Source organism: Elgaria multicarinata, chromosome 14 (genome assembly GCF_023053635.1).
Source record: "Elgaria multicarinata webbii isolate HBS135686 ecotype San Diego chromosome 14, rElgMul1.1.pri, whole genome shotgun sequence".
Lineage (NCBI taxonomy): Eukaryota > Metazoa > Chordata > Lepidosauria > Squamata > Anguidae > Elgaria > Elgaria multicarinata.
This window is the reverse complement of record NC_086184.1, coordinates 22,377,441-22,403,767: the sequence shown is the minus strand read 5'-3', so window position 1 is coordinate 22,403,767 and position 26,327 is coordinate 22,377,441. Positions and strand designations below refer to the sequence as shown.

General features: G+C 43.2%; 1 protein-coding gene across 1 annotated transcript in view; it reads left to right on the top strand.

The window, feature by feature from the left end:
- ADAMTS18 (ADAM metallopeptidase with thrombospondin type 1 motif 18) overlaps nt 1–26,327 on the top strand; it is a 144,957-nt gene that overhangs the window by 106,677 nt on the left and 11,953 nt on the right. Inside the window, exons 17-20 of the mRNA XM_063141445.1 lie at nt 2,914–3,037; nt 4,292–4,536; nt 18,017–18,158; nt 19,720–19,846. Of these exons, the coding sequence (XP_062997515.1) occupies nt 2,914–3,037; nt 4,292–4,536; nt 18,017–18,158; nt 19,720–19,846 (638 nt within the window). The remainder of the gene's footprint in view (nt 1–2,913; nt 3,038–4,291; nt 4,537–18,016; nt 18,159–19,719; nt 19,847–26,327) is intronic.

Genomic DNA, 26,327 nt, shown 5'->3' with positions numbered 1-26,327 from the left:
TCCCCTATGCTGTTTAACATATACATGAAGCCGCTGGGGGAGGTTATCTGGAGATGTGGACTGAGGTGTCATCAATATGCGGATGATACCCAGCTCTACCTTTCCTTTTCATCAAATCCAGGTGAGGCAGTGACTGTTCTGAACCAGTGCCTGGGCACGGTAATGGACTGGATGAGGGCTTAACAAACTGAGACTCAATCCAGACAAGACGGAGGTACTGTTAGCGGGTGGTTCATCTGTACGGCGAGGTGATGTTTGCCCTGTCCTGGACGGGGTTGCACTCTCCCTAAAGGATCGGGTCTGTAGTTTGGGGGTGCTCTTGGATCCAGAACTGTCACTTGAGGCACAGGTGAACTCAGTGGCAAAGAGCACCTTTTATCAGCTTAGGCTGATATACCAACTACACCCTTATCTGGACAGAGATAGCCTAGCTACAGTTATCCATGCTCTGATAACCTCTCGTTTGGATTACTGCAATGCTTTATACGTGGGGCTGCCTTTGAAAACGGTCTGAAAGCTTCAGCTGGTACAAAACAGGGCAGCCCGTTTACTAACAGGGACTGGCCGGCGAGATCACATTACGCCAGTCCTTTTCCAGCTTCATTGGCTGCCAGTCCAGGTCTGGGCCCGATACAAAGTGCTGGTATTGACATTTAAAGCCCTAAACAGTTTGGGGCCAGGTTATTTGAAGGAACGCCTCCTCCCATATGTACCTGCCTGGACCTTAAGATCATCTACAGGAGCCCTTCTCCGTGAGCCCCTGCCAAAGGAAGTAAGGCAGGTGGCTACTAGAAGGAGGGCTTTCTCCGCTGTGGCACCCCGGTTGTGGAATGAGCTCCCCAGAGAGGTCCGCCTGGCGCCTACACTGTACTCCTTTCGTCGCCAGCTGAAGACCTTTTTATTCTCTCAATATTTTAACACTTAATTTTAACTTAAATTTAAATCTTACTGTTTTAACACTGTATTTTAATCTTATATCAATTTTGCTGTGTGGTTTTATCCTGGTTGTGCTTTTTATACTGTATTTTGTAATTGTGCTTTTAACCTGTTGGTTGTTTTATTGTGGTTTTAATTTTTGTGAACCGCCCAGAGAGCTTCGGCTATTGGGCGGTATAAAAATGTAATAAATAAATAAATAAATAAACTGCTGACATGGAGCCTAGCCCATACAGACCTTTGGATGGCGTCAATGTAAGGCAGAGCAGGACAACATGTGCCCCTTGCTTGCCTCCTGGTGTGGCCCCCGCCACTGCCAAACTGCAGAAATTCACAGTGGCGACAGGAAAGCATTACTGTTTGCCATTGATTTCAGTGGCAAACCAAATGGTTATTTTAGGCTTCCATAGTGGTTTGCTACTGCTATGGACCAGATCTACACCAAGCAAGTTATAGCACTTTGAAAGTGGTATGAAAGCAGTATATAAGAGGCAGGAGCCACACTACTCCTTTATAGTGGTATTGAAGTGCACTGACAATTGCCTATCCACCACACCCTGGCACATGGACGTGCGGGGGCCGTTGCGGGTGGGGGTGGAGAGACGTGGCGCTGGGGGCAAGCTATTGGCGCGCCCTCAGTGGGACCACTCAGGGGAGGAGGCAGCGCAGGGTTTAAAGTGCTTTGCCCCTCCCAGCGCCCTCTTCGGCGTGAGTCTCCCTCCCTCCCTCCCTTGTAGGCAGTGTGGGTTCTCTGGTTGCCCGTTTGGGGGCCAAGTAGGATTTTTTTGCTCATATCCTAAGTTGGCTATGAGTTTTTTGCCTACTTCACACTGTGAGACAAAGAGGGAGTAATAATTAAGTTAATCTGGCGTTACTGGTCACAATTTTGATTCGGCGGTTATTTGCGGGCATTGTGGGCGAGCATAGGAATGGTGAGCATTCTTTGGCACCGTTAGTGGTGAGGGGTAACGTCTGAGGCTCACAGCTGGGAGCCCTGTGGCAACAGCTGGTGAGATAGGGCTTACCTCTGAGGCCAACCTTTCTCACTCACCCGGAGTTTTGTAACACGGGGGGAGCGACACCGGAAGGCCTACCAACCCCATCCTGGGGAAGCCAGAGGGGGGGTAGAATACAGGTCACACCTCTCTGGCTACGAATGACTCGCCCGATCCCTTTAAGGCCAGATGGATGGCCAAGATAGGATGCCCACTTAGGCCTCCACCTCTTGCTGAATTTTCAATAAAAGTGGCCCTTATTTTAAATCCATTTTCTGTTTGTCGTCTCTTTATTTACGCACTCCACTCATGCAATGGTTGGGGCCCACTGGCACATACCATATACCACTTTTATAGCACTATATCCTGCTTGGTGTAGATCTGGCCTAGGACTAGATCTACACTACTGCTTTATAGTGGTATTGAAGTGCAATGATAACTGTTAGGACACAATCCATATTCCATATTCCACTTTCATAGTGTTATTTCCTGCTTTTTTATTCCACATTCATAATGATTCGACACAAGGTGTAGATCTGGCCTAGGTCATATTAGACAAAATTAAAGAAGGCAGTAGTTGATAAGAGTAATAGCAACCAATGAGTGCCAAGGGCACACAACTACAATTGTAATTTGTGTGCCCTCGGCACTCATTGGTTGCTATTACTAGATCTGGCCTGAAACGGCCATAACTGCCATGAAAACAAGTGAGAATTGGCCACTTTAGGCTTCTTTAACATTTGCCAACAAAAATTGGTGGCAAGCTGGTGGTGTTTTTTCTGGGACCCCATTGAGTGTGGCCTGTGCAGTGGGTGCAAGGGCAAAAATAGTCCTCAGTCCCCTGCATCCCTGGTATATGGTCACTTCATAAGGTTTTTTTTAGGGGGGGAAGAGCAGCAGACAGCCAACCTTCCTTTATAGAAGAGGGAACAATTACTTTGCGTACCCTTTTAATCTTTTACTCATACTTTCTTTGTTGCAGCAAGTAGGGTGTGATCGTCTTCTTGGATCCAAAGCTGTCTTGGATGCTTGTGGAGTTTGCAAAGGCGATAATTCTACATGCATGTTCTTGTCAGGCCATTATTTGACTCAGCATAAAATGAATGGTAAGAAAACCATTTCCTGTGGCAATTATCCCAGTATTTCTTAGTATTTTCTCCTTTTATGATGACCTGAGGTTCAAGATTCCAGGAGTGAAAAACCGAGATATGAGTTAGAGGTGCATGTAAGAATTAGATGCAGTGTATAATTTGTTTCTTTGTTGATCAAGATAATTTTATTTCATTTCCCCCCTAACCCAAAGAACACTCCAAGATGGCTAAGAATAATAAAATAAACTAATCTCACATTAAAACAAAAAAAGGTAATCAAAAATAATTCACAAAAATAATTAAAATAATAATAATAAAAGAACAAAAGAGATTATAATATCAGCAATTATAATTTATATAATTCAGTTCTATGTTCAGATTCTAGGCACTGGCCAAAGCTGTGATGCTTGATGGCAAGTATAGCAAAATGGCTGAGAAGCTGAGCTCCAGTTAAAGACATCCTTGGTTCAGTTTTCGCCTTTGCCAAAAACCAATTGGTAGCCTTAAGTAGGTAGAATCATAGAATAGTAGAGTTGGAAGTGGACAAGAAGGCCATCGAGTCCAACCCCTTGCTCCACCTTAAAGCATACCTGACAGGCGGCTGTCCAGCTGCCTCTTGAAGGCCTCTAGTGTGAGATAGCCCTCAACCTCCCTAGGTCATTGGTTTCATTGCCGTACTGCTCTAACAGTCAGGAAGTTTTTCCTGAAGTCCAGCCGGAATCTGGCTTCCTGTAACTTGAGCCCATTATTCCATGTCCTGCACTCTGGGATGATGGAGAAGAGATCCTGGCCTCCTCTGTGTGACAACCTGTGTGATAATATATTGCATTTTATATTATACATTGTATTTTATATTATAGTTTTATACTGTTGTTTTATACTTTGAATGTTTTTAATTTTTGTGAACCACCCAGAGAGCTCTGGCTATTGGGTGGTATAGAAATTTAATAAATAAATAAATAAATAAACCTTCCAAGTATTTGAAGAGTGCTATCATATCTCCCCTCAATCTTCTCTTTTCCAGGCTAAACATGCCCAGTTCTTTCAGTATCTAGTCATAGGGCTTTGTTTACTTCCAGCATCCACTTCTGCTACATCTCCCTCCAGATTTTGGGTTCCATATTACTGGAAACGTTTACCGAGGGCAGAATTGATCATGTCATAATTTGGGATTGTGATTATCAACAGAAGAGTTCCTCTGGTAGTTTGAACAAAACAGAGTGCTATTTTTCCAACTGGAACTAAATACTGCTTTCCCCCTCCTTTTAGATTATTACCCCATCGTTACAATTCCAGCAGGAGCTCGCAGCATTGAAATCCAGGAATTGCAAATGTCCAGCAGCTACCTTGCAGTGCGCAACTTGAACAAGAAATATTACTTAACCAAAGACTGGACCATTGACTGGCCTGGAAAATTCTACTTTGGTGGGACAATGTTTGACTACCAGCGCTCTTTTAACCAGCCAGAGAGGCTTTCTGCACCTGGGCCAACTAATGAGACACTCGTGTTTGAAGTAAGCTTACTTTTTTATTCATTCTATTCTTGATGCCTGTTATAGGATAACCAATGACAGGTTTAGAATGGTGTAGTATCTGTCCAACGGGTTAAATTGTGTACAGAGTGAGTCACGGCCCTGTTTGGAATTGTTTGCAAAGTCATGCTAGAAGAGTTTTAAAACTAGTTTACAAAGGCCTGGGGTCTAATTCATCTTAGGTTTGCAGAAAAATGTCAGCTGCATCAAGTAAGCTTCAGAAAGCAGAACTACATGGCAGGAGTGTCAGAAGACAGTGTCTGGAAAATAGAGACAGTTGGTGTGTATGAGAGCAAAATTAAGGTAGTGATATCTACAAAGATCCAGATCCTCATGCTTTGCCCACTTCAAGGAGCCAATCTCACATAGGAATGGGTGAGAAATGAGTTGGGTTCGCATTTTAATGTGAACTTAGCAAATCCACGCTTCCTATGCATGAACTGGAATGCAGTGATACCTTCCCAAATTTTACAATGTAGTTTGTGATTCAAAAGATGCACACAGAAAATGTATCTACTACAGGGTTATTGTTTGTATTTCAGGGTATAGAGCTATAACCTCTTCTTCCAAGACATGCTTCAGTTTCACATAGTGCACTGTAAGATTGTAGGAATAACGTAGGGACACTTATCAATACCAGGAGACACATACACAAATGAGATACCAGGAATGTAATTTCCCATCACATAGTGCCTTGTATTATTGGGAGTGCATGAACATTTGACATTGTCTTGTACTGACTTCTAGATGGTTTGTCCATGTAGCCTGCAATTTTCTGCTCTCCCTAGCAGTGACGGTGTCAGGCAGCGTGTCTTTCCCATTTTTTTTCTTCCTTAGATACCAAGGTATGAATGCAGGACTTCTGCATGTAAAACACATGTTCTATCACTTAGTTATGTTCCCATTCTTCCAAATCCAGTGGTGCCCAGCAGTATACTCCTTTCACAATTCTTCAATTTGCAACCTTCTGCTGTGCAGGCAGTTGGGGGCAAGTGGAGGGAGAAAATAACCAGACGAGACACAGGTATGGATTTAAATTTGGGCCACATTTAGTGAAAGATCTGCAATGGGGAAAAATAACCTAAGCAGGCATCCTGTCTAGGACATGCCATAAATCGGGTGAGGCATTCAGTGCCAGCTGAGTGGCGCTTGTGAAGCGCCTAAGCCCCTAAGCTTCCCCCATTTGGGCAAGGGAGGCCTTCCCCTGTCATTGACCCCTGGTGCCACAAAACTCTGAGTAGGTGAAGTGAGTTGGCCTTAACCTTTATCTCCCAGCTGGTGCCACAAAACCCTTACCTGGAAGCCTCAGGCATTACCAGTCACCACAACAGTGCCTCTGAAGGCTCACTAACCAATGGATGTCATAGAATCATAGAATCATAGAATAGTAGAGTTGGAAGGGGCCTATAAGGCCATCGAGTCCACCCCCCTGCTCAATGTAGGAATCTGCACCTACCTGCCAAGTGTGACCAAATTAACTGGAGCAAGATCAACCAAATCCACCTAGCAAGTAATCCCTACCCCACTTACAGTGTGAAGTAGGCGAAAAAATACATAGCCCACCTAGGCAATCAGATTATGAGCCAATAATTCCTACTCAGCCTCCAAAAGAATGACCAACAAAACCCACACTGCATAGATGGAGGGAGGAAGGGAACTGTGTATTGAAGAGGTGGAGGGTAGGGGCGCTGCCAGTCAAAATCACTGCCAAGGCACCTTCCTCCACTGGTGGCACCAAGCCAAGGTTGCCAATGGCGACCCTCCCCACTGTGTCTTTCTCCCCCACCTGCAACGTCCTCCCCACGCCCAAGTGAGTGAAGCGTAGGGTAAGGCATTTCCCTATCCCCAAAGGACTCACTTTAGAGTGGAAGCTTTATTAACCTAAGCTAAAATCTGAATAACTAACTGAATTACAAAATTAACTTAGCTATGGATTACATAGCACAGGAACAAAGCCAGGAATTTCTGCCTGGCTTAAATGCCACACTGCATTTCTAGCTTTAGCTTCTCAGCGTATTTGAAAGAACTGCACTTTGCTTTTACGGTTTACATTATTCTCCCATGAGTTCCTGTTAAAACAGCCTCCTGGATTTTGATTGATATACCTACAGTACACAACTAGGATTGACAGCTAGCAGAGAGGTACCTCTGTTAATCTGAATAGTGAAACAAAAAAGGAGATTAGCAGCACAATAAATCTTTTCATCTTTAAGATGCCGCTAGACACTCTCAGTTTTTGATTGACAAATAGAGATTCCGGCAGCTAGAAACCATGCAATGCATGTAGAAATAGGAAATAAGAGTAGTATAAGGACAGAAAAAGGGGTTGGATCAGTTCAGAGAGTACATGCGATGCATGGGAAGAGGAGTGATACTGCACCTACTGGACTAGCCCTGCACCACTGGGACTTGTAAGCTCCATCCCAACCTCTACATATTAGCCAGAAGGTTGCATATAACACACACTTCAAGTTGTGCACACCTAGGCAGCTCTACAACAGGTGCTTCCATGCAAGTGTCTGTACCCAGTGATCACACAGGGCTCCTGATAGGGTAATGCCCTGGCTAATGCACAGGGCAATGATCATTTCTCAGCATTCTGTCCCACACTCCCAACATTCTGCTACACTGTAGTGTGACCATGAAACAGAAGCCAAGTAGGATTCTGGGAGAAAGTGCTTGTTTGATTCTCTGAAGTTGGAGAATAGAGGGGAAATAGGGGAAGGAACTGGAACTTTCCATTCTACAAATTTGATGCTCTCTTATCTAGAGAACATCACACTGATTTGGGTTATGTAGACACCTGATGTACTTTATACGGTTCTTTTAAAGATCACTAAGTTGAAATTGATACTATGAAGCACTTGAAACACCAAAGGCACAATCCTATGCATGTTTAATTGGAAGTCCAACTGTATTCAATGTGGCTTACTCCCACAATGACAATGACGTCTCCATCAACAACAGCAATACCATTAGTGCAGGGATCCAGGCTTCATATACATACCTGGGGAAAAATCCCATTGAATTCAATGGATCTGAATAGACATATGCATATAATTATGCTATTGGGCTGCAATTCTGTATTCCTCCCCCTCCTCCTTTTCTCCACTACTTTCACTACCACCACCACCACCACCACTGTTACAAATTAGTATGTGGATGTTTGGGAAGCCCTGAGGGTGAGTGGTTCCCGAGTCCAGGAGACAGGCTCATTGCCTCTTCTGGATGGGGTTGCACTGACTCTGAAAGATCAGGTTCGTAGTTTGGGGGTACTCTTAGACCCATCTCTGTCACCTCAAGTGGCAGCGGTGGCTCGGAGTACTTTTTTCCAGCTTCAGCTAGTTTGCCAACTATGGCCTCTCCTGGACAGGGATAGCTTGGCCATGGTGGTACAGGCATTGGTAACCTCAAGATTAGATTACTGCAATGTGCTCTATGTGGGGCTGCCCTTGAAGCTTCCCCAGAAGCTGGAGCTAGTGCAGAATGCTGCAGCTCGGCTGTTGTCTGGAGCTGCCCCTTTCCAGCATGTAACTCCTCTGCTGAGGGAACTGCACTGTCTGCCTATTCACTACCAGGCCAGGTTTAAGGTTCTTGTACTTGTGTACAAAGCCCTAAACAACTTGGGACCAGGATACCTGAGAGAGCGCCTTCTCCCTTACCAACCTGCCCGGTCACTGAGGTCATCTGAGGGCCTGCACCTGGTGGTCCCACATAGATCCATCCTCTGATTGGATTCCACCAAGGGAAGAGCCTTCAGTGTGGTGGCTCCCCTCCTGTGGAATTCCCTGCCTCTGGAGGTCAGGCAGGCACCAACTTTGTACTCCTTTCGGAGCCTCCTGAAAACATCATTATTCCAGGAAACCTTTCCTTACTATATAGTGACTCCTTAGAGTCACTATATTTGCTTCATTTAAAATCTGTTTTAAGTGCTTTACTCTGTTTTTATTTTCATTTTATCTTGTACACCGCTCCGAAATTTTCAATGGAGATATTGTAAATAAAATAATAAATATTGTAAATAAAATAATAAATAAATAAACTAAGCAATAAGCATGGGAACCCTTTTGCTTGTGAATGCATCTTGAAATTAAAAGCATACACAATGTATAGCTTGCTGATTGTGAGTTTACAGAAGCCCATGAAAGCCGAAACAGCAAAAACACAGCACCTCGCTAGTGGATTCTGAGCCTAATTCTGTAAAAATAGGCAGATTCTGGCTGGAGGGGGGGAAATAGACCAAAATAATAGCTATGTGATAAGACAATGATCATCTGCAATTGTAAATTAATACCAGCTTTTAGCATATGGTTTTGGTAATGTAGTTGTGTCATCTTAAGTGGAGACATGCAAGAGACTTTTTTTTAAAAAAAAGAAAAGTAATCCAGTTAAATGCTTAACACTATAACATTTTGTTGAGATTCTGGCATAGGTAATTTAAGGTCATCTGGTTCTAATTTACAGAACTTGTTCAAAGAATTGCAGGGTGGTGATGGCTTTGGACAAGGAAGAAATTATTGTGGGTTCTTCATTGCCTGAACTGCAGCTCAGCCTTCGAAATCATGGCTCTCGAAAGAAGAAAAGGGCATGAAGCCGCAATACAAGTTAGGCTCCAAGTACATATTAAGCGGAATCCCTGAGGTTTCCCCCCCCCTGTTTTTCTGTTTTTAATCCAAAACAAACTTGGTCAGGGTGCATCTAGAAAGGAGAAGGGTGGTTTGGGTGAATCTGCTTAACTGAAAAAGTGAATACCCGACATCCTTTCCCCTGTGGGTGAAAAAGAAGCTTGTGAGGGTTTGTCTGAGCTAAATATGGCAGTGGGGAGGGAGGGTTGAACAGCCTCTCCCCCATGCATGTTTCTTCTGCTCAGATGCATCCTGCTCCACACTGCTAAAATCAAATTCAAAAGAAAGAGTAGTGGAAGTCATGGCTGTGTTTGGACAACACAATAGTCAATACTGGAGTAATATTCAACTCGACAGTTGTTTATCTAGGCGGTACTCTCCACACAACATGATAATAATCAGCCATGGTGTGGATTAGGATCAGTGTTGACTTGACTTCACACTGTGTTGACTCACTCATCCCTTACCCTCTCCCCCTTCCAGTTCTCCTGCTAGTATCGCATCAGGCTTTGCTGCAGAAAATCTATCCTGCTGGCTAGTCTAGAGCAGCTGCTGCTGCTGTGACCACTCTTGCCTTGCAACTCTGTGGCTGATGAAATACCTAACGGTGGCCAAGGAGATAGCCAATGGTGTCCTCCACAAGACATGATGACCAACAGTGATTCAATAGCCAAGTCTGCACAGCGTTGGTTATTTGCACTGGTTATTTTGGCCAAATAACCAACCGTTGGTTAAAAAACTCCTGCCACACAACATGATAACCCACTTTGGGTTAGATAACCTACCTCAACAATTTAAACCACTACTGATTATTGTGCTGCCTGAACCCAGTGAATGTGTAGTTTTTGCCTGACATATCAGCTTGTTGGAGTGACTGTAGAAACATTCAATAATTTTTATTTTATTTAATTTATTTATTACATTTCTGTAGTGCCCAATAGCTGAAGATGATGATGATGATGATGATGATGATGATAATAATAATAATAATAATAATAATAATAATAATAATAATAATAATATCATCATCATCATCATCTGGTAAGAAAAACACACACCTCTTTCCGTCTTTTGAAACCATTGGATGGTGGGGTTGGTGTATTTTTCTTTTAAAGGATTATGGCCTGTCACAGAATGAATGGAAATACTACAACTTTCCACAAAGCTGACTGATATTGAATGAGGGAATTATGAAATCCCCATAAAATTTAATGCATTTATCTCCACAGTGGCATGTACAAAATAGATGGGACAAAGTGGCGATCACTCATAAAAAGGAAACTATCCTTAAAGCAGGGAAAGATGGTTAATTAAAATTGATAAATCATTTCCTCTACTCTTTGTTGACGGGGGAAAGAGAGGAAGGAAACCAGGTGGAAGGACTTTACTGATCATTTAGAAGCTACTGGGTGAAAGCCAGCATGGAGTTCGAAAGCTTTACTTTTATTATTTGCTACTAGATGATAAATTAGCTCTGATTTCCCCTGAAGAGAGTGTGTGTTGGACAGAGCAAAGCCTTGCTTATGGGATACAGATGTAAATTTAATGTAAAGGATAAAAGAGTTCCGCTTAAGTGAAAGAGATTAGATGGGCTGTATCTCATAAACGGGTGCATTTAGCACATGACGTTCACAAAAGGAGGGAGAGTGAAAAATACACATCATGACAAATATAAGCCTCTTGAAGAAAGGATGAGATCATAGGAGGGCCTGTCAAAGGCTACTTTTTTTTTTTTGTCTATGCTTTTATTGGGGTTGTGTGAACTCCCTGTTTTTCAAGTCATTTTCAAGATTGCTTTTAAAAATACCTTCTCGGAAATGCAAGACATATCAACCCTTCCTGTTTGGGAGGTCAAGAAATAATTCTGGATGTGCAAGCACAAATTAGTATTGCCCTCTCCAACGAAGCAGCAGAACCCAGTTTTTCAGAGCATCCACCCCAGTCATTGTGAAAGGTCAGGGGAGGCCCATCCATAGAGGTGAACTTGGCGGTTGCCTCGGGGGGGGGGGAAGTTAAGTGGGGCACCAAATACATTTTTTTAAAAAAATACAATGAAAGAACGAAGATGTTATTATTTCAATTCCCATATGCTTACAGAGAGAATATGACCAAGGCTGGGCAGGTGAGCAAAAGATCAACTGAGAATGGTGGGGCAAGAAGGGATGGGGCTTGCCGTCTTTGTGACTCCTTCATATTTAGGCGTTGGAAGGCCAACTACTAAATATTGGCTTCCACTGTACCATATAGGGCTTGCTCCGAGTATCAATGAGGCTTCTGGTAAAGTGTCATCTAACAGGCTTCCTGATATCTCTGGGTCTCCCAACATCCTTGATTTGTTGTGGAATCTCATCCCTCAAAACATCTATCACCATGTTGTTTAACATGGGCGCAGACAATTGGTATATATCCCTCCATATTTGCTGGTGCAGCAAGTCTAAAACCATCCGTTGACATGCTAACCCCCTACTTAGTGATTGAGGGTGGTGGTGGTTGAACCATGGGTTGTTAGTTGAACTGTGGGTTAGCTTGGTGTCTGAACTCAGGACATTTTCTGCAGGGTGGCTTGTTAAACATGCAGAGTCACTTACTTTTCTCAAACAAACCACTTGAGAACCCATGGCTTCTTGTTGGGTTGTTCAGCATGGTTAACAAACCATTCTGCAGAAAATGTTGTGGCTTCAGACAACCTGTTATTCCACAGTTCAACAAACAGGCCATGGTTCAACAACAACCCACACTCAACCATTGAGTAGTGTGTTGTGTGAACAGCCCCATTGAATGTGTGCAATTATTTGATACAATTAATTGCATGGTAGCACTTATTTGTCAGATGTATGATAACTACTTAACTTCTTCATAGGAAATTGGCAATCTAAAAGAAGTGTTGATATACATTCAACAGGAATTGCTCGACAGTCCCACAAAGGTGCATAGATATCTGTAATAGCCAAGGAAAAGGGAGAAATCAAAGCAGAGAATAGATACACAACTGGTTAAGAATATTTATTGGTTTAACTTTGAAATCAAAATTAGCAGGAAAAGAAAATAGCTATTTACTCAAGAGAGATCAGTTTGCCTATTGTTTTAACTTTCGTATGCCCTAAGCAAAAGTCTTGTTTTTCCAAATAGATCTGGCTGATCTTAACCATCAGGTCTGTGGTTTTTGAACATTTGAAGTTGTAAATTTTATAACTCTGCGTCCTGCGGTCAAAGCTGCTGAGTGTTGTGTCTGAAGTCAGGTGGTTAGTGTGTTAAAGGTAGACATTAAACAGTGGAAGACCTGGAAATGTTTAAGGAGGTTGTTTGCCAGCTGTAAATTTGGGAGCAAATGCCAATTGGCTGGGAAGCCCCTGGAATTTGTCCAGTTAAGTGGACTGAAGTGCTGGAGGTCTGTCCAAATTTGTAGTTACATGGCGGCGTCCATCAACGTTTGATATTAGATTGCCATGGAAAAGCTTTTTAACCAAACACTTGACACTATTGCAGGAAGAGGCAATGTCTTAAATTCTGCAGGTTCTTGTCTCTTTGATAAATGACATCTTGGCAATAGCTCTGCCTTCAGAACGGAAAATAAATATTATGCAGTTTTCTGGATGCAGCTCACAGTGAGTTCAGTCTCCTCATTTTGCCGCTCTGTGACACTTGATCTGCTGTCTATTTTGTAATGCACCCTGGCATGTTGTAGCAATAATTTGCTGAGGTATAAAAAGTCTCTGTCTGCCATTGGCTTATTCATTTATTTGAAGGATTTATATTCTGCTGCCCCCACAATCCCCAGGGCCGTTCACAAGAGTCTCTGGCTCCCGTGGGTGGAACTATTCAGACCCTAAAAAGAGGCTGGGCAGGCTGAAAGGATTCTGACTGAAGGGTCAATAAAAGAGGGCAGCAGGGTTAATGCAGGGCGAGCTCCAGGACTGAGGGAGGGCTCTTGGCAAAAGTGTGGTAGTGATGGGGACATAGTACATGAGGGTTGACACTTGGGAGTGGGAGAAATGAGAGCAAGGGTAAAAGGCCAGAGTGAGGGAAAGGGTTTATGTGCCTCACCCACGAAATCTGTGGAAGAAATCCATCACCAGAACATCATTCAGTCTACCCCTCCCCCTCCCCCCATGCACATTGTTGTGGGGAGCAGTGCTGGCTCCTGGTTTTCGAGGACCCTTGACCAAGACACCTTGAATGATTCCCCTCCCTCTTCCTCCCCCTCACTTCAAATTGCTTGCTTAACTAGCAGAGAACTATTGAGCATAGAGGAAGAGCCATCTACTCTTCTTCCCCACATCTGTTGTCTGGGCCAGAGCAACAGTGAGATGAACAAGCATATTTAGGTGGTGAAGATGTAGTGATGGCCACCAATCTGGATGGCTTTAAAAGGGGGTTGGTTGAATTCCTGGATGCAAAGCCTATCAATGACTACTAGCCCTGATGGTTGTGTGCTATCTCCAGTATTCGAGGCAATAAGCCAGTGTGCACCAGTTGCTGGGGAACATGGGGGGGAGGGGGCTGTTGCACCATGTCCTGCTTGTTCATCCCTGGCCGATAGCAGGTTGGCCACTGTGTGAACAGAGTGATGGATTAGATGGATCCTTGGTCTGATCCAGCATGGCACGTCTTATGTTCTTATGTAAGAAGCATGGAAACTTGAAGGGTTTCCATGTGTGAGCCCTTGGGAGCTGGCTGAACATGACTACCCTTGATCCTAGTTCTGATGGGGAGGAATTTGGACTGATGCTTATGCAAAAAGTCTGGGTCAGCCCTGATTGAGGCTACCATCTGTATCTGACCAGCTGTATAGATCAGTTTATGTGTACCACCTATAGTTCTAAATTGTTTGGGTGTGTGTCTGAGTCAGGGGTAATCTCCAGAATGCAAAATTTTCTTGCAATACTTCAGAGTTACTCTTCCCCCAGTAGGGATCCACTTGGGCCCTCTCCCAGTTGTTATTTTGGAACCTGGCATATCCACATAGACTTTAGAAATAGTAAGAGTAATATTGAATTGTGTTAGTGGTGGTAAAGCCTCTGGAGCATAATGTGAGGTACTGTGATGACATGGGATGTTCAGAGAAGCAAACTGATTTTCATCCAGCTTTTGTGAGGGAAGGAACAGTTGTCAGTTTGTTTGTGGTTGTCATGTCACATGGGGGATGTCTAACGATTAGGAAGAGGTCCTGGAGATGTGGAAAAGCTAAGGGCATGTGAATCAAGAGTTATGAATTTGAAGGAAAGGTACACAGAAGGCAATAGACTAAGAAAGGAGAATTAGAGGGAAGGCTATTTTCTATTACTTTGTTTATTTAAATAAACTTAAACCCTACCTTCATCCAGATATCGTGTCCACAGTGATATACATGAACATTTCAAATATCAATAAAATATTAAACAACCATTTAAAAGCAAAACAGCATCATAATGCATGTGAATGGATGTCAATTGCAAATTTTAAAGTTACACATGAGGCATCATTCACATTTCTTTGGCTTGCCTACATTTATTAGTATGTTAACCATTTTCAGCACCTTTGTTTTGTTTTTTTAAATTTAAACAATGTAAGGGGAGTAAATGCTACGTCAATTTAAAAAAAATTATAATTGTTCCAATAATAAAAAAGACACATTATAATATTTTAACGTTAAATGTGATTCATTGCCCCCACTCCTCAAATATTTCAGATTAAATTCTTGTGGTGTACTAGGACCTGAACAGGGGTACATGTTTACTAAATCCAATTAAAAATAAACATGCTAAATTAGATTACATTTTCCAGTGCAAACTGAATATTTTCCAATGCAAATTACCTTCTGGAAATTAAACTAATTTGCACAGAGTAATTTGCATTGGATGTTTATTTATTTTTAATTTATCCAATTTGTATTGGAAAATTTCCGGGGGGGAAATGAATTCATTTCTCTCTCTCGAAAACCCACTTCACCATTCTTCCGTAGATGCATAATGCCTCTATACCTACAGATGGGGCTCATCTGATGATCTGAATGCACAGGCTGGTTAGTATGGGAGGAGGGACGCCATCAGATATTTTGGTACCAAGCCATTTAGGGCTTTAGAACTAACCACCAGTACATTGAATTTGGCTTGGGAATAAATAGGCAGCCAATGTAATTCCTTCATGACAGATGTAATATGGCTCCACTGCAGAAGTCTAGGTGCAGAATTCTGCCTTAACTGCAATTTCTAATCCATCGTCAAGGGCAGCCACACATCCCTGATTCCCACCCAGCTGGTACAGCTTGGGTGGGGGATGGCTTTTGTGGAGTGGAGGGGGCCAGAAATAAAATAGAAGACATGTACGCATGCTTGACACGCGTACAGCCTCGTGAGGCAGGGGTGGAGACAAGGGTTCAAAGGCTCACCCCTGTGTGGCTCCAGCTGTTTTCGGCCCCACCCACCCTCCCTATAAACCAGTATGGGAATAGCCAGTCCTCCTCTTTGAAGGGGGGGGGGAGTAGGAATTTTCCCTGTCATCTAGAGATGTTCAGCTTTTCGCCTACTCCATACTGGATCTAATCTTTAGAAGTGGAGGATGAATAGGTCAATTATAAATGGTGGGGTTGTGCGGGAATTTTGGGAAGTCGGAGTAGGGATGGTGAGCCCTCTGGCACCTTGATGGTGATTGGCAAGCCAGAGGTCCTGCTCCTCAGGGGCTTTGCAGCTTTCGGGTCAGGATGTGGTTTGCCTTTGGGGACCTCCTTGTCTCATCTACTTGGCGTTGCAGCCAGATTGGGGATGACACAGGTCTGTCTCACCAAACATTCAAGTGAAGTTGTAAAGGGGGTGGTCACTGACCCCTGTTTTCAGCTGAGTGGCTCACTCTGAGGGGCAGGCTAGTTGCCTGAGGATAAATGATCTAGATTCCTGCATGTTCATGCACAGATCCATGGAGGGGAGAATCTCCATGATTAAATAAAGAGGCCCTATTTTGTCCCAAGCTCTGGTGTCTGTGTTTTATTTCCAGAACTTCCCTCTCCACTCGCAAATAACATATTACATACTTCTAGTAACCCATTATCGTCTTATGTTCGTATGTTCCTACCTTCTTACTTGCTGAATCCAATGCCAGCAGTATATGTATCAAACAACCAAGGATTATAATATTGAACATATTCTTTACAACGTATCATTGTATATTGTTATTATTTCTTTTTTCTATATGTCCGTCTCACACATGCGCACAGTATGTATATGCTTGCTTTCTGTGTGGGTGGGTGCAAAGCAGTGTATGATTATACCCCTGTTCTCCATAAAATCTCATGCATTATTTTACATATGCCTGATATTAGGCGTTTCTCAAACTCGGGTCTTGCTATAAAGCAGAAAGCCAAGCTATTAGTTTTGCTGGATGGATATATATTGCTGGACTGGGTCATATATTTCCGGTTTGGATCTCTACCAGAATTCATGGACCGAAATAGAATCTGGCTAATAGGAGTGGAAAATATGTCATGCTTTTTCAATCCCCGAACCCTCCACAACAAAACACTTTTTTGTACAATAGTAAATAGAGCTACCCAGATCTTTTATATGCTCACTGTTAATGGAGTAGAGTTTATGTAAATTTTTGTTAAGGTTTTTCATTATTATTATTATTATTATTATTTATTTATTTATATAGCACCATCAATGTACATGGTGCTGTACAGAGTAAAACAGTAAATAGCAAGACTCTGCCGCATAGGCTTACAATTATGACTTTTTGGTTCCTTCTTTTTGCCTCCCAGTGTGTTCATCTCCCAAATGGTTAACATCTGCTCCTCTGCCTTTAAATACGTTAAATTAAATTGACTTATTATTATTTTTAATCACCATACTGCTGATCTTTCGCAAGCTTTTCTCATCACCTGTTCTAGTTTAGACTTCATATCTCTCCATCGCTTTAATCCAGGTGATACTGGATTGATTCTAGTTTTTCGTTAATATTTTGTTAATGTCCATTAAGACACAATTAAAAAATTACATTTATAAATTTAAAGGTTTATCGAATGGCAAGGATGTAAGCTTAAACACATAAATGTTGTAAGCCATTTGGAGGGAGAGAAAAATCCCTATTTTTTTCTAAAATAACCACTCGTTGGGCATTATAATTTTTAAATGTAATATCAAAGACATTAGCTGAAGTCTGCACCAGATTTAATAAATGACAAAATTGCATCAAAAAAATTGATGATTTATTTTGTTAAAATTTTAGCTTGTATGTTTTATTTTTGGTCCATTTAACACATACTTTTATAGAAGCTATAAGTCAGTAACACAGAATTTTATCATTAATTTCAGTTTGTTCATTCCAAGTTATTAGTCTTTTTAATCTCTATTTAATTTGTCATTTTTTTTTTTAAAAAAAAAACATTTTGTAATCTGGATATATTTTGGATATATTCTTTATGTTTTATTGTGTTGACCTAGGGTTATAAATAATAAAACTGAACTGAACTAAATGTACTTTGTGAGAGGACAGCTTTTCCACTAAACTTGACTGCAGTAAATGCAACTACTGTAGTTAGGAAAGAAAATTAATCTGCAATCTTTAAATCATATGTTACAAAGGAAGGAATTGAATTTACGGTTTTGATATATTTGCAGAGGGTAAAATTAACAGACCTGTTCTGCACCTTCTGGACTAATGCATAGAATGGAATTTAGTTATCCACCGGCTGTCACAATTCCTATTCCTACTGAAGTGAATGGGGGATGCTTGCAGGTGGGGAAAATCAAATGCATATCAGGGTATCCAGAACCACTGAATGGTTCTGTGATGAGATTAGGGTGCTTCTGTAATATTTTTTAAAACTTGGGCTTGATGTCTTTTCTTTTCTCCATGCCATTTAGATCCTGCTACAAGGGAAAAATCCTGGCATTGCCTGGCAGTATACCTTCTCTAAGATGATCAATGAGAACAAGATATTCACAAAAAGACATAGCTACTCATGGGTGACGGTGCAGTCAGGTTGTTCAGCCACATGTGGTGGCGGTGAGTAACCTGGGCAGAAATGTTGCGCTCTCACAAAATGTCGTTTCCAACCTTTTCTTTTTCAAAACACGCACCCAATAATACACCTTAATTATTGCTTCATCTTGCAAAACAAACAAGGAGGCTAGAACACAATATATGTATATATGGCACCAAAAATATCTCAACCAATTTTGTGAGAGTTACTGTAAATCATGCTTTAAAAGCAATAACAATATTTAAAGCCAATCATCAATGGCCCTAAATAATTGACTCCCAAGAGAAATTAAAGCTGGTCCAGGATATTTTGCTGCCTGAGGGATAGCAGCAACTAGTTTTTTTCTCCTTGCCCTCAAGTCAAGGTACGTAGTATCCAAAGTTGGTTAAATTATTTTGGCAGCTGAGGCAGAAAATCCTACAAGTGCCTCTCTTTTTCTCTGGTAGTAAAAAATATAATAATAGTGAAATAACTAGCAATTTCCTGCCATTTCATGACACCAACCAAGTTGCCCAAGGCAGCTACCTTGCTTTGCCAAATGGTAGGGCTGGCGCTGAGAGAAACCTCTAACGTACATACTTCGTTATTAAGGCCATGAAGATCCCTGACATTGACTTTTTTAAATTTTCCAATTTAATCTGATATTTTCATATAGTTTACTTAGATTTATCCTTCCCAGGTCAATCACTAACAATCAGTTTGTTATCTCATTAGTAATTCTTTTCAATTAATTAACTCCTCTCTTTTTTTTAATTCAGCATTTGTAATTTTAATTCCAAAGGTGCCAAATGATGTACACAAGTACAACTTCATATTCCAACAATAAAAAGCATATCAACAGGCAAAGAAACCATCAATTAAGAAAGAGTAAAGTGCACATATTCCCTGTTGTGCCATGCAATTTACCATAAATTACTAACTCCATAAAACATGTTGCAGGATTCCCAAGAAACAATGTCTCTTACAAATATTTCATGAAGAATGTTCATAGGTTGAGAGCACACAGTTATATTTCTAGTCCTTTACTTTAAAGAACATTTCTTCTCTTTTACTTCTGTCTTTTATTTCTTCAGCCAAACAATTCCTCTTCTGTAATATATCTCAGGAATATATTGCTCCTTAAACTTGCCAGAATTTTCCTGGTTGTTTGTTTATTAAATTTCTTTGCCACCCAACCAGCAGATTGCAATCATAAAATGATTGTAGTCTTAGGAAGAGCTCATCAAAAGAAAGCCCATAAATGTATGCATTTCTTCTGCAGCAAAGGACCACCACAAAGGGCCCTTCTGAGTGCTCCTGCTGCTGCTGTTAGCTGTTTCCAAAATGTAAATCTTCATGCCAGTGTCTGGAGTGCAGTAGTCAGGTGCTCTGAGCTGGGCAACATTCTCATCTTCCTCTAGTTCCAGCAGGAGTCATACCTCCCTGCTCCTCCAATATGACCTTGGCAGGAGGACCTCCCTATTAAGATGGATGGATTTCTTGATGATCTGCAACACCATGTTCAGTCATTTTTTACTTTTCGGTGATAGATATTTTATTTCTCTGATAACTCCTTGGAACAACTGTTTATTTTATTTCTCCTAGGGCACTTGATAGCGAAAGCTGTCTGTTTACAAGATCACCGAAACAGAGTCAATTCCTCTTTCTGTGGCCCAAGGACGAAGCCCTTAACAGAGACAAAGATATGCAATGCAAATCCTTGCCCGGCCTAGTAAGTGTGATGGATTTACACTTCCTGCATCTTTCTTTTTGGATTCTTTGTGTTTGAGTCTGAATGAACAAGTACGTGAAACAAACTTTACTTCTCCCACCTTTCCCTTCCTGGACAAATGTTTCCATATACACTGGTATGAAACTTGGAAGAGATTAAATGTGTTGTATGGATAGATTTGGAAGGGGATGAGAATCTGAATGGCCACTAATTTGGATGTCTTTAAAGGGTGGGTTGGATAAATTCCTGGAGGAGAAGGCTATCAATGGCTACTAGCCCTGATGGCTATGTGCTACCTCCAGTGTCTGAGGCAGTAAGCCTGTGTGCACCAGTTGCTGGGGAACAAGGGGGGGCTGCTGTTGCATCGTGTCCTGTTTTGTTGGTCCCTGGCCGATGGCTAGTTAGCCACTGTGTGAACAGAGTGCTGGACTAGATGGACCATTGGTCTGATCCAGCGTGACACTTCTTATGTTCTGATAAGTATGTTTGCAACATGCTGAAATAGGCTCCTCCAAGCATCTGCCAAGTCCCCTGCTGTGCATGGGATGTCATTGCCATGGGGGCAACATGTGGCATGCAAACAGACTCAGCCAGTGTTGGGAGAAATGAGGCAGGTTCTACACTACTGCTTTAAAACAGTTTATAACAGTAGTGACGACTGTTGGGGGGCAGGGCACACACCATATACAGTTTTCAAACCATTTTCAAAGTGTCATATCAAGCTTGGTGTAGATCTGGCCTGAGATAAAGTTATTATAATATCTGAAGGAAGTATACAGAAACAAAGGGCTTTGCTAGACCTGCCGGCTTATCCCAGCAGGGAGGCGGGGCGGCAGCGTGCTGACATTAGCGCGCGCCGCCGCAGCTTCCAGACGCTGCACACGCAGGGACGTTGGATCCCTGCAGCTTCCGCCATTTTTTTTTTTTTTAGTTTAAAGGGGCCGCGTGCGGCCCGAAGACTGCGGACTGGTAAGTCCTTTTTTTAAAATGGGGGGGGGGAAGGATGGCAAGGGGGGATGGCAAGGGGGGAGGGCGGGTGAGAGAGCGCCGCACGCTGCCGCCCGAGCAAGCAGACGAGCGGCGCTTGCCCGGGCAATGCCGCCCCATGCCAGGCCTTGCCCGGGCAAGCGCAACTCGCCTGCTTGCTCGGGCGGTGGCGCGTGGCGCTCTCTCACCCGCCCTCCCCCCTTGCCATCCCCCCTTGCCATCCTTCCCCCTGCCCCTCTCTTCCCCCCCCCCCGGGCCGATGGGCACAGCGCTCGTATGCCAGGTCCGCGGCTTTTCGTACTTTTCTCAATTAGAACTGGCGTCAAGGATAGGCATGATCAGGCACCTGTCAAGGGCCCACACGAAAGCAGGGGATCATTGACAACAGTCCTTTGGAGTTGTTTCTCTTCTATCCCATTACAACCTGTTGTTCATCAACTCTCGTTCTGACCCAGACAACAGTGACTGGGAGAAAGAGCATCAGGAGATGCCACTGGCTTCTTGCTCACTGACTCTCTGCCCATCAAATAGGCAAGTGCTAGCCATGATGAAAAATCAGAGGAAGAGCAATAGCAGCTGACAACAATAGTGGTGAGAAGGTAGAGTCATTAAAGGCAAAGTCATAAAAGGAAGAGTCCCATTGCGGGTATCTTGCCCAACATTTCTCAAAAAACTGGATCTGACACAAATCTTAATCCTTGGCTTTGTGAGCCCAGCTGGCTTCTCTGCATAAGAGACCATGATCAAAGCAGAGAATGCTTTTGGACATTAAGTCCAATGGAGGAGGATCAGTCATAGCAACAGACTGTAGGACACAGTGACATATTCACTTCAAGGTTAGGAATCAAAAGGGAAACTGAGAGACTTGGGCCAACATTCTTAGTCTGCAACTAACTAGGAAGTCCCCCACACAATCCAACAAAAGACACTCCCAATCTCCAGTTCCAAGTCCTGGAATAAAGCTACCAGATGTAATACCAACCAATCAACCAACCCATGTTCGGGGGCAAATTTGTGCACAAAGGATGGTTAGTGACAGGCTTAAATAAAACAAAAATATCCATATCCAACATGTTTCATTTTGTTTATTGTACAATCTAGAGCATGTAATGTGTTATTCATATCCAAGAGCATTGCACCGAAAGAGTAGGATTTTATGCAAAAGTGAATGGCTCTGCATGTTTATCTCTCTGTCTCTCTCTCTACAAACAACACACACATGCACACAAATGTAGTGCATAAAATCCTAAAGGAAATTATAGCAGAACCACAAGAAGGCAGAGATAAGGTTTAATTGGGGTAACATATCACCAGACTGTTCTAGCAATTTTGTTGCCTTGCCCTGAGCCATGCCATTGTCTGCAAACTAATTTGAAGTAATCTCTCTAGCCAAATAATCTATTTGCATGTGATTAATCTCCTGCCAAACGTTTATTTCTGTACCCATAGGCTCTGGGTTCTTGCAGACAGAAAAGCCTCCCATTACATTTCCTTCAGCTTTCTCTGGGTTATTTGTATTTGCCTTTTAATTGTGGTTGGCAACTTCTAAAACATAGCATTTATTTTAATTGGTGAAAAAGCCACACAAGTAGCTATGATCACATACCTCTGCCATTACTGGAAATGCTGCGTGCACTTTGAAACTGGGTGTGGAGATCCTCAATGTTCCATAGGAAGATACTCCCTTTGGAACATGCTCCAGCTGAAACCCTCTGCTGTTCACACAGGGCTCCCAGTCTTGTGCTTGGGCGTTGTGCAACATGTGGGCATTCAAGGGGCAGGAGTCAAGGGGCAGGGTGATAAGGGTGGTCAAGTCCACCCCAAGACATATTGGTATATTAAGTGGAAAAGCAAAACGGCACCCTTTCTCCTGCTGTCAACCTTGCACTACACCCTAAGTAAGTAAGGTAGATATTAGTCCCCAAAGCCAATCAAGTTATTCTGGCACTGAGGCAGAAAATCCTACAAGTGCCTCTTCTTCACTTCCTCAGTAGTAAAAGTAGATCAATCACAAAGTAAACAACAACAAAAAGTCTGTCCCGAGGCACCTTAAATACTAAGGACATGTCTACACTGTGCCTATATCCCGGGGTCATTTGAGGTTGTCCCTGTGCATCCATATGATGCACAGGGGATCCCAGCGGGCAACCTGGGATGATCAGTTCCTTTCCCTGGGATATCTGGGACTGCAGATTTCCCAATACTTCTCCAGTCCTGGGACCATCCCAAGGAGTGCGGGCAGTGGGGCCACTGCTCCTGGGTCATTCATTCTTCCCTGTGATTAGCAGGGTTCTGGAAATGGGCACAGAGCTGCATGGGGGCAGTCTGTGCCCATTGGGGGTGGGGGTGCAGAGCAGTTGCAAGGTGTTTTTTTTAAAAAAAAAAACCTTACATGCGCTGGAGCACAATTGCGCTCTGTCTCCATTCCTGGGGGGGGGGGGGAGAAAAGGCAGCTGCAATGTCCCTCTTCCCTTCTGTGATGTTGTGCAGCTGTCAAGATGCTGGTGGGGGGAAATTACAGAAGCAGTTAAGTCTGTGATCCTCCCCCTCCCTCCATCTGCACCCTTAGGTGTAGAAATGCCCTAAGTCAATTTTGTGATGGCATGACAAGCATTTGGGGACTCATGTTTTGCTGCAATATGTTCACCCCTCTGGAAATTATATAACTAATGACAATGTGCTAAACTTTCATTCTCCAAAATCAACTGTCTGATACTAGGGATGTGCTCCGCTTCTAATCGGACCGGCGAATTAGAAGCGGAGTGGGGGGCTTCGCCTGCCCTTAAGGCGGAGGCGAAGAGGATTGGGGGGCTGGTGGAGCGTGGCGAAGAGAATCGAGGTGAAGGCGGATCCTTCGCCTCGATCCGGAGCTCCGCCGGAAAGGTAAGTGGGGTTTACCGGGCCCTGCCGCTGTCGCTGTTGCTCATGCGGCGACAGCGGCAGGGCCCGGTAACCCCCCCTCCTCTCCCTTACCTGCGTCCATCTGCGGTCCGTCAGCTTCTTCAATTGAGCCTGCGGTTCAACCAGGAAGTCTATGCCGCACTTGCGGCCCAGACTTCCTGGTTGAACCGCGGGCTCAATTGAAGAAGCCGACGGACTGCGGACGGAGGCAGGTAAGGCCCCCCTCCCCCTTGGTCCCTTACCAGGCTCTGCCGCCGTCTCCTGCCCTCCTCTCCCGGCCTTACGTGGCACCACTCCCCTCCACTGTGGAGCTCTGATTCGGAGCCGGAGCTCTGCAGCGAAGAGGAGCGGAGTATGGGCGGAGCGGCGCAGAGCGGGGGGTCTGTGCACACCCCTATCTGATACAACCCACCTCACTCTGCCTGAGGATAGGGACAGCTACTTCGTGTGAGTAATGTACGAAGGGGACTCAAGTTTCCCCAGTTTCAAGATTGAGGCTAATTTGTTGCTCCGTAGTTATTGTTATTTAACAAATAGTCAGCGGGGTGGTGGTGGTGAGGACTGGATTGACAACATGGCACTGCTGCCAGATTGCTCCCACTTGCGGCCCTTATCAGAATCAGGGTGTCTTAGTGCCTCATATTTGCAATGGTTAGGGTGACCATATGAAAAAGAGGACAGGGCTCCTGTATCTAACAGTTGTGATGAAGAGGGAATTTCAGCAGGTATCATTTATATGCATGCAGCACCTGGTGAAATTCCCTCTTCATGGCAACAGTTAAAACTGCAAGAGCCCTTCCCACTTTTGTATCTGGCCAAGAGGGCAGAGCTCCTGCAGCTTTAAGGGATCTACACCAAGCAGGATATAACACTTTTTAAATGGTATGAAAACGGTATATGTAATGTGTCTGGGGCCTGAACAGTTGTCATAACATTGATAGACCATTATAAGCAGTCGTGTAGATCCTGCCCAGGTGCTGCATGCATACAAATGGCATGTGCTGGAATTCACTTTTCTATATAACTGTTAAAGATACAGGAGCCCGGTCCTCCTTTTCATATGGCCACCCTACAATGGAAGGAAAGCTCCCATTGGTGCATATGGGAGCTTTCCTTCCATTGTGAATAATAGGCATGGCAGGCAATACTAACTGGGTTCTGCAGTTGGTTGTACAGAGTTTACCCCCCTCCAGGCCAGGGTCCAAAACTAGCTTGAGCCCCATGGTGCCTGCTATTTGTTCAGCAAAAATTATCTGTGCATCATTAGGGTGACCATATGAAAAGGAGGACAGCACTCCTGTATCTTTAACAGTAATGTAGGAAAGGGAATTTCAGCAGGTGTCAATTGAAGAGGGTGGAATTCCCTCTTCATCACAACAGTTAAAGCTACACTAGCTATAGTAGAGTGGCCAGATACAAAAGAGAGCAGGGCTTCTGCAGCTTTAACTGTTGTGATGAAGAGGAAATTTCACCCTCTTCAATTGACACCTGCTGAAATTCCCTTTTCTACATTACTGTTAAAGATACAGAAGCCCTGTCCTCCTTTTCATATGGTCACCCTATGCATCATCGATGCTTTTTGGCCCTTACACTGCTGGTATTACAATGGATTCAAATGTACAAATATGCTGAAATAGTATAATGTCATCTGAGAAGCAAACAGCTGTTGTGAGTAGGGTTGTGAGATCACCAACACACTCACACCCACACAGCTGAGAAATTTCACTAGCCCTCTTTTGACTTCCCATGAAAATCCTCAAATGTTTTATCAGAGGAAGAACTTCCAAAATAATGTTTCACTTCACTAGGCAAAATCTGTGGAAGCCTAAGGGATATGTGTGGAAAAAATTCACAGACTGCATTGACATTTCACTGTTTGCATTGAAACTCCCTTAGCTTCCTTGAAGTCTTTCAGACGTTTCAGTAGGAGTAAACCCTGAGGCGAAATTTTGGCAATAACTCTAGTTAACTTATATGTGAAAAGGGGGACACTTCATGCAAATATTTTTTTCAAGGAAGATCTTGTATATATCTGCTTTTTGAGAATGCTGTGCTTAAGTACCCAAGTAACAAACCTCTTCCTTATTATTATTATTGCATTTATATCCCGCCTTTTTTTCCTCCAAGAAACCCAAGGCGACATACATAATCCTCCTCCTCTCCATTTTATCCTCACAACAACAACCCTGTGAGGTGGGTTGGGCTGAGAGTCTGTGACTGGCCCAAAGTCACCCAGAGAGTTTCCATGGCTGAGTGGGGACTAGAACCCGGATCTCCCAACTCCCAGTCCGACACTTTAGCCACTACACCACACTGGCTCTCTTCAATGTGCAAGTAACATTTCAGAGAGTTTATGTGGCCAATAAATAACTTCTCATGAAGAATTAACAGTGCATAAGCAGGTGGATGCACTTTATATACCATTTGTAATTCAGATGTCAGCTATCACATTTTCTTGATGTGAGGAGCATTCTGTCAAAGCTCTGAAGTCTTTGGCATGCCCTGAGGGCACTTTTGTCTGCCAGTGGTCAGTTGATTAATTCACTGTCCTTTCTTGTGAAGATGGATTTTTTTTAATCATCTGCCAATGAGC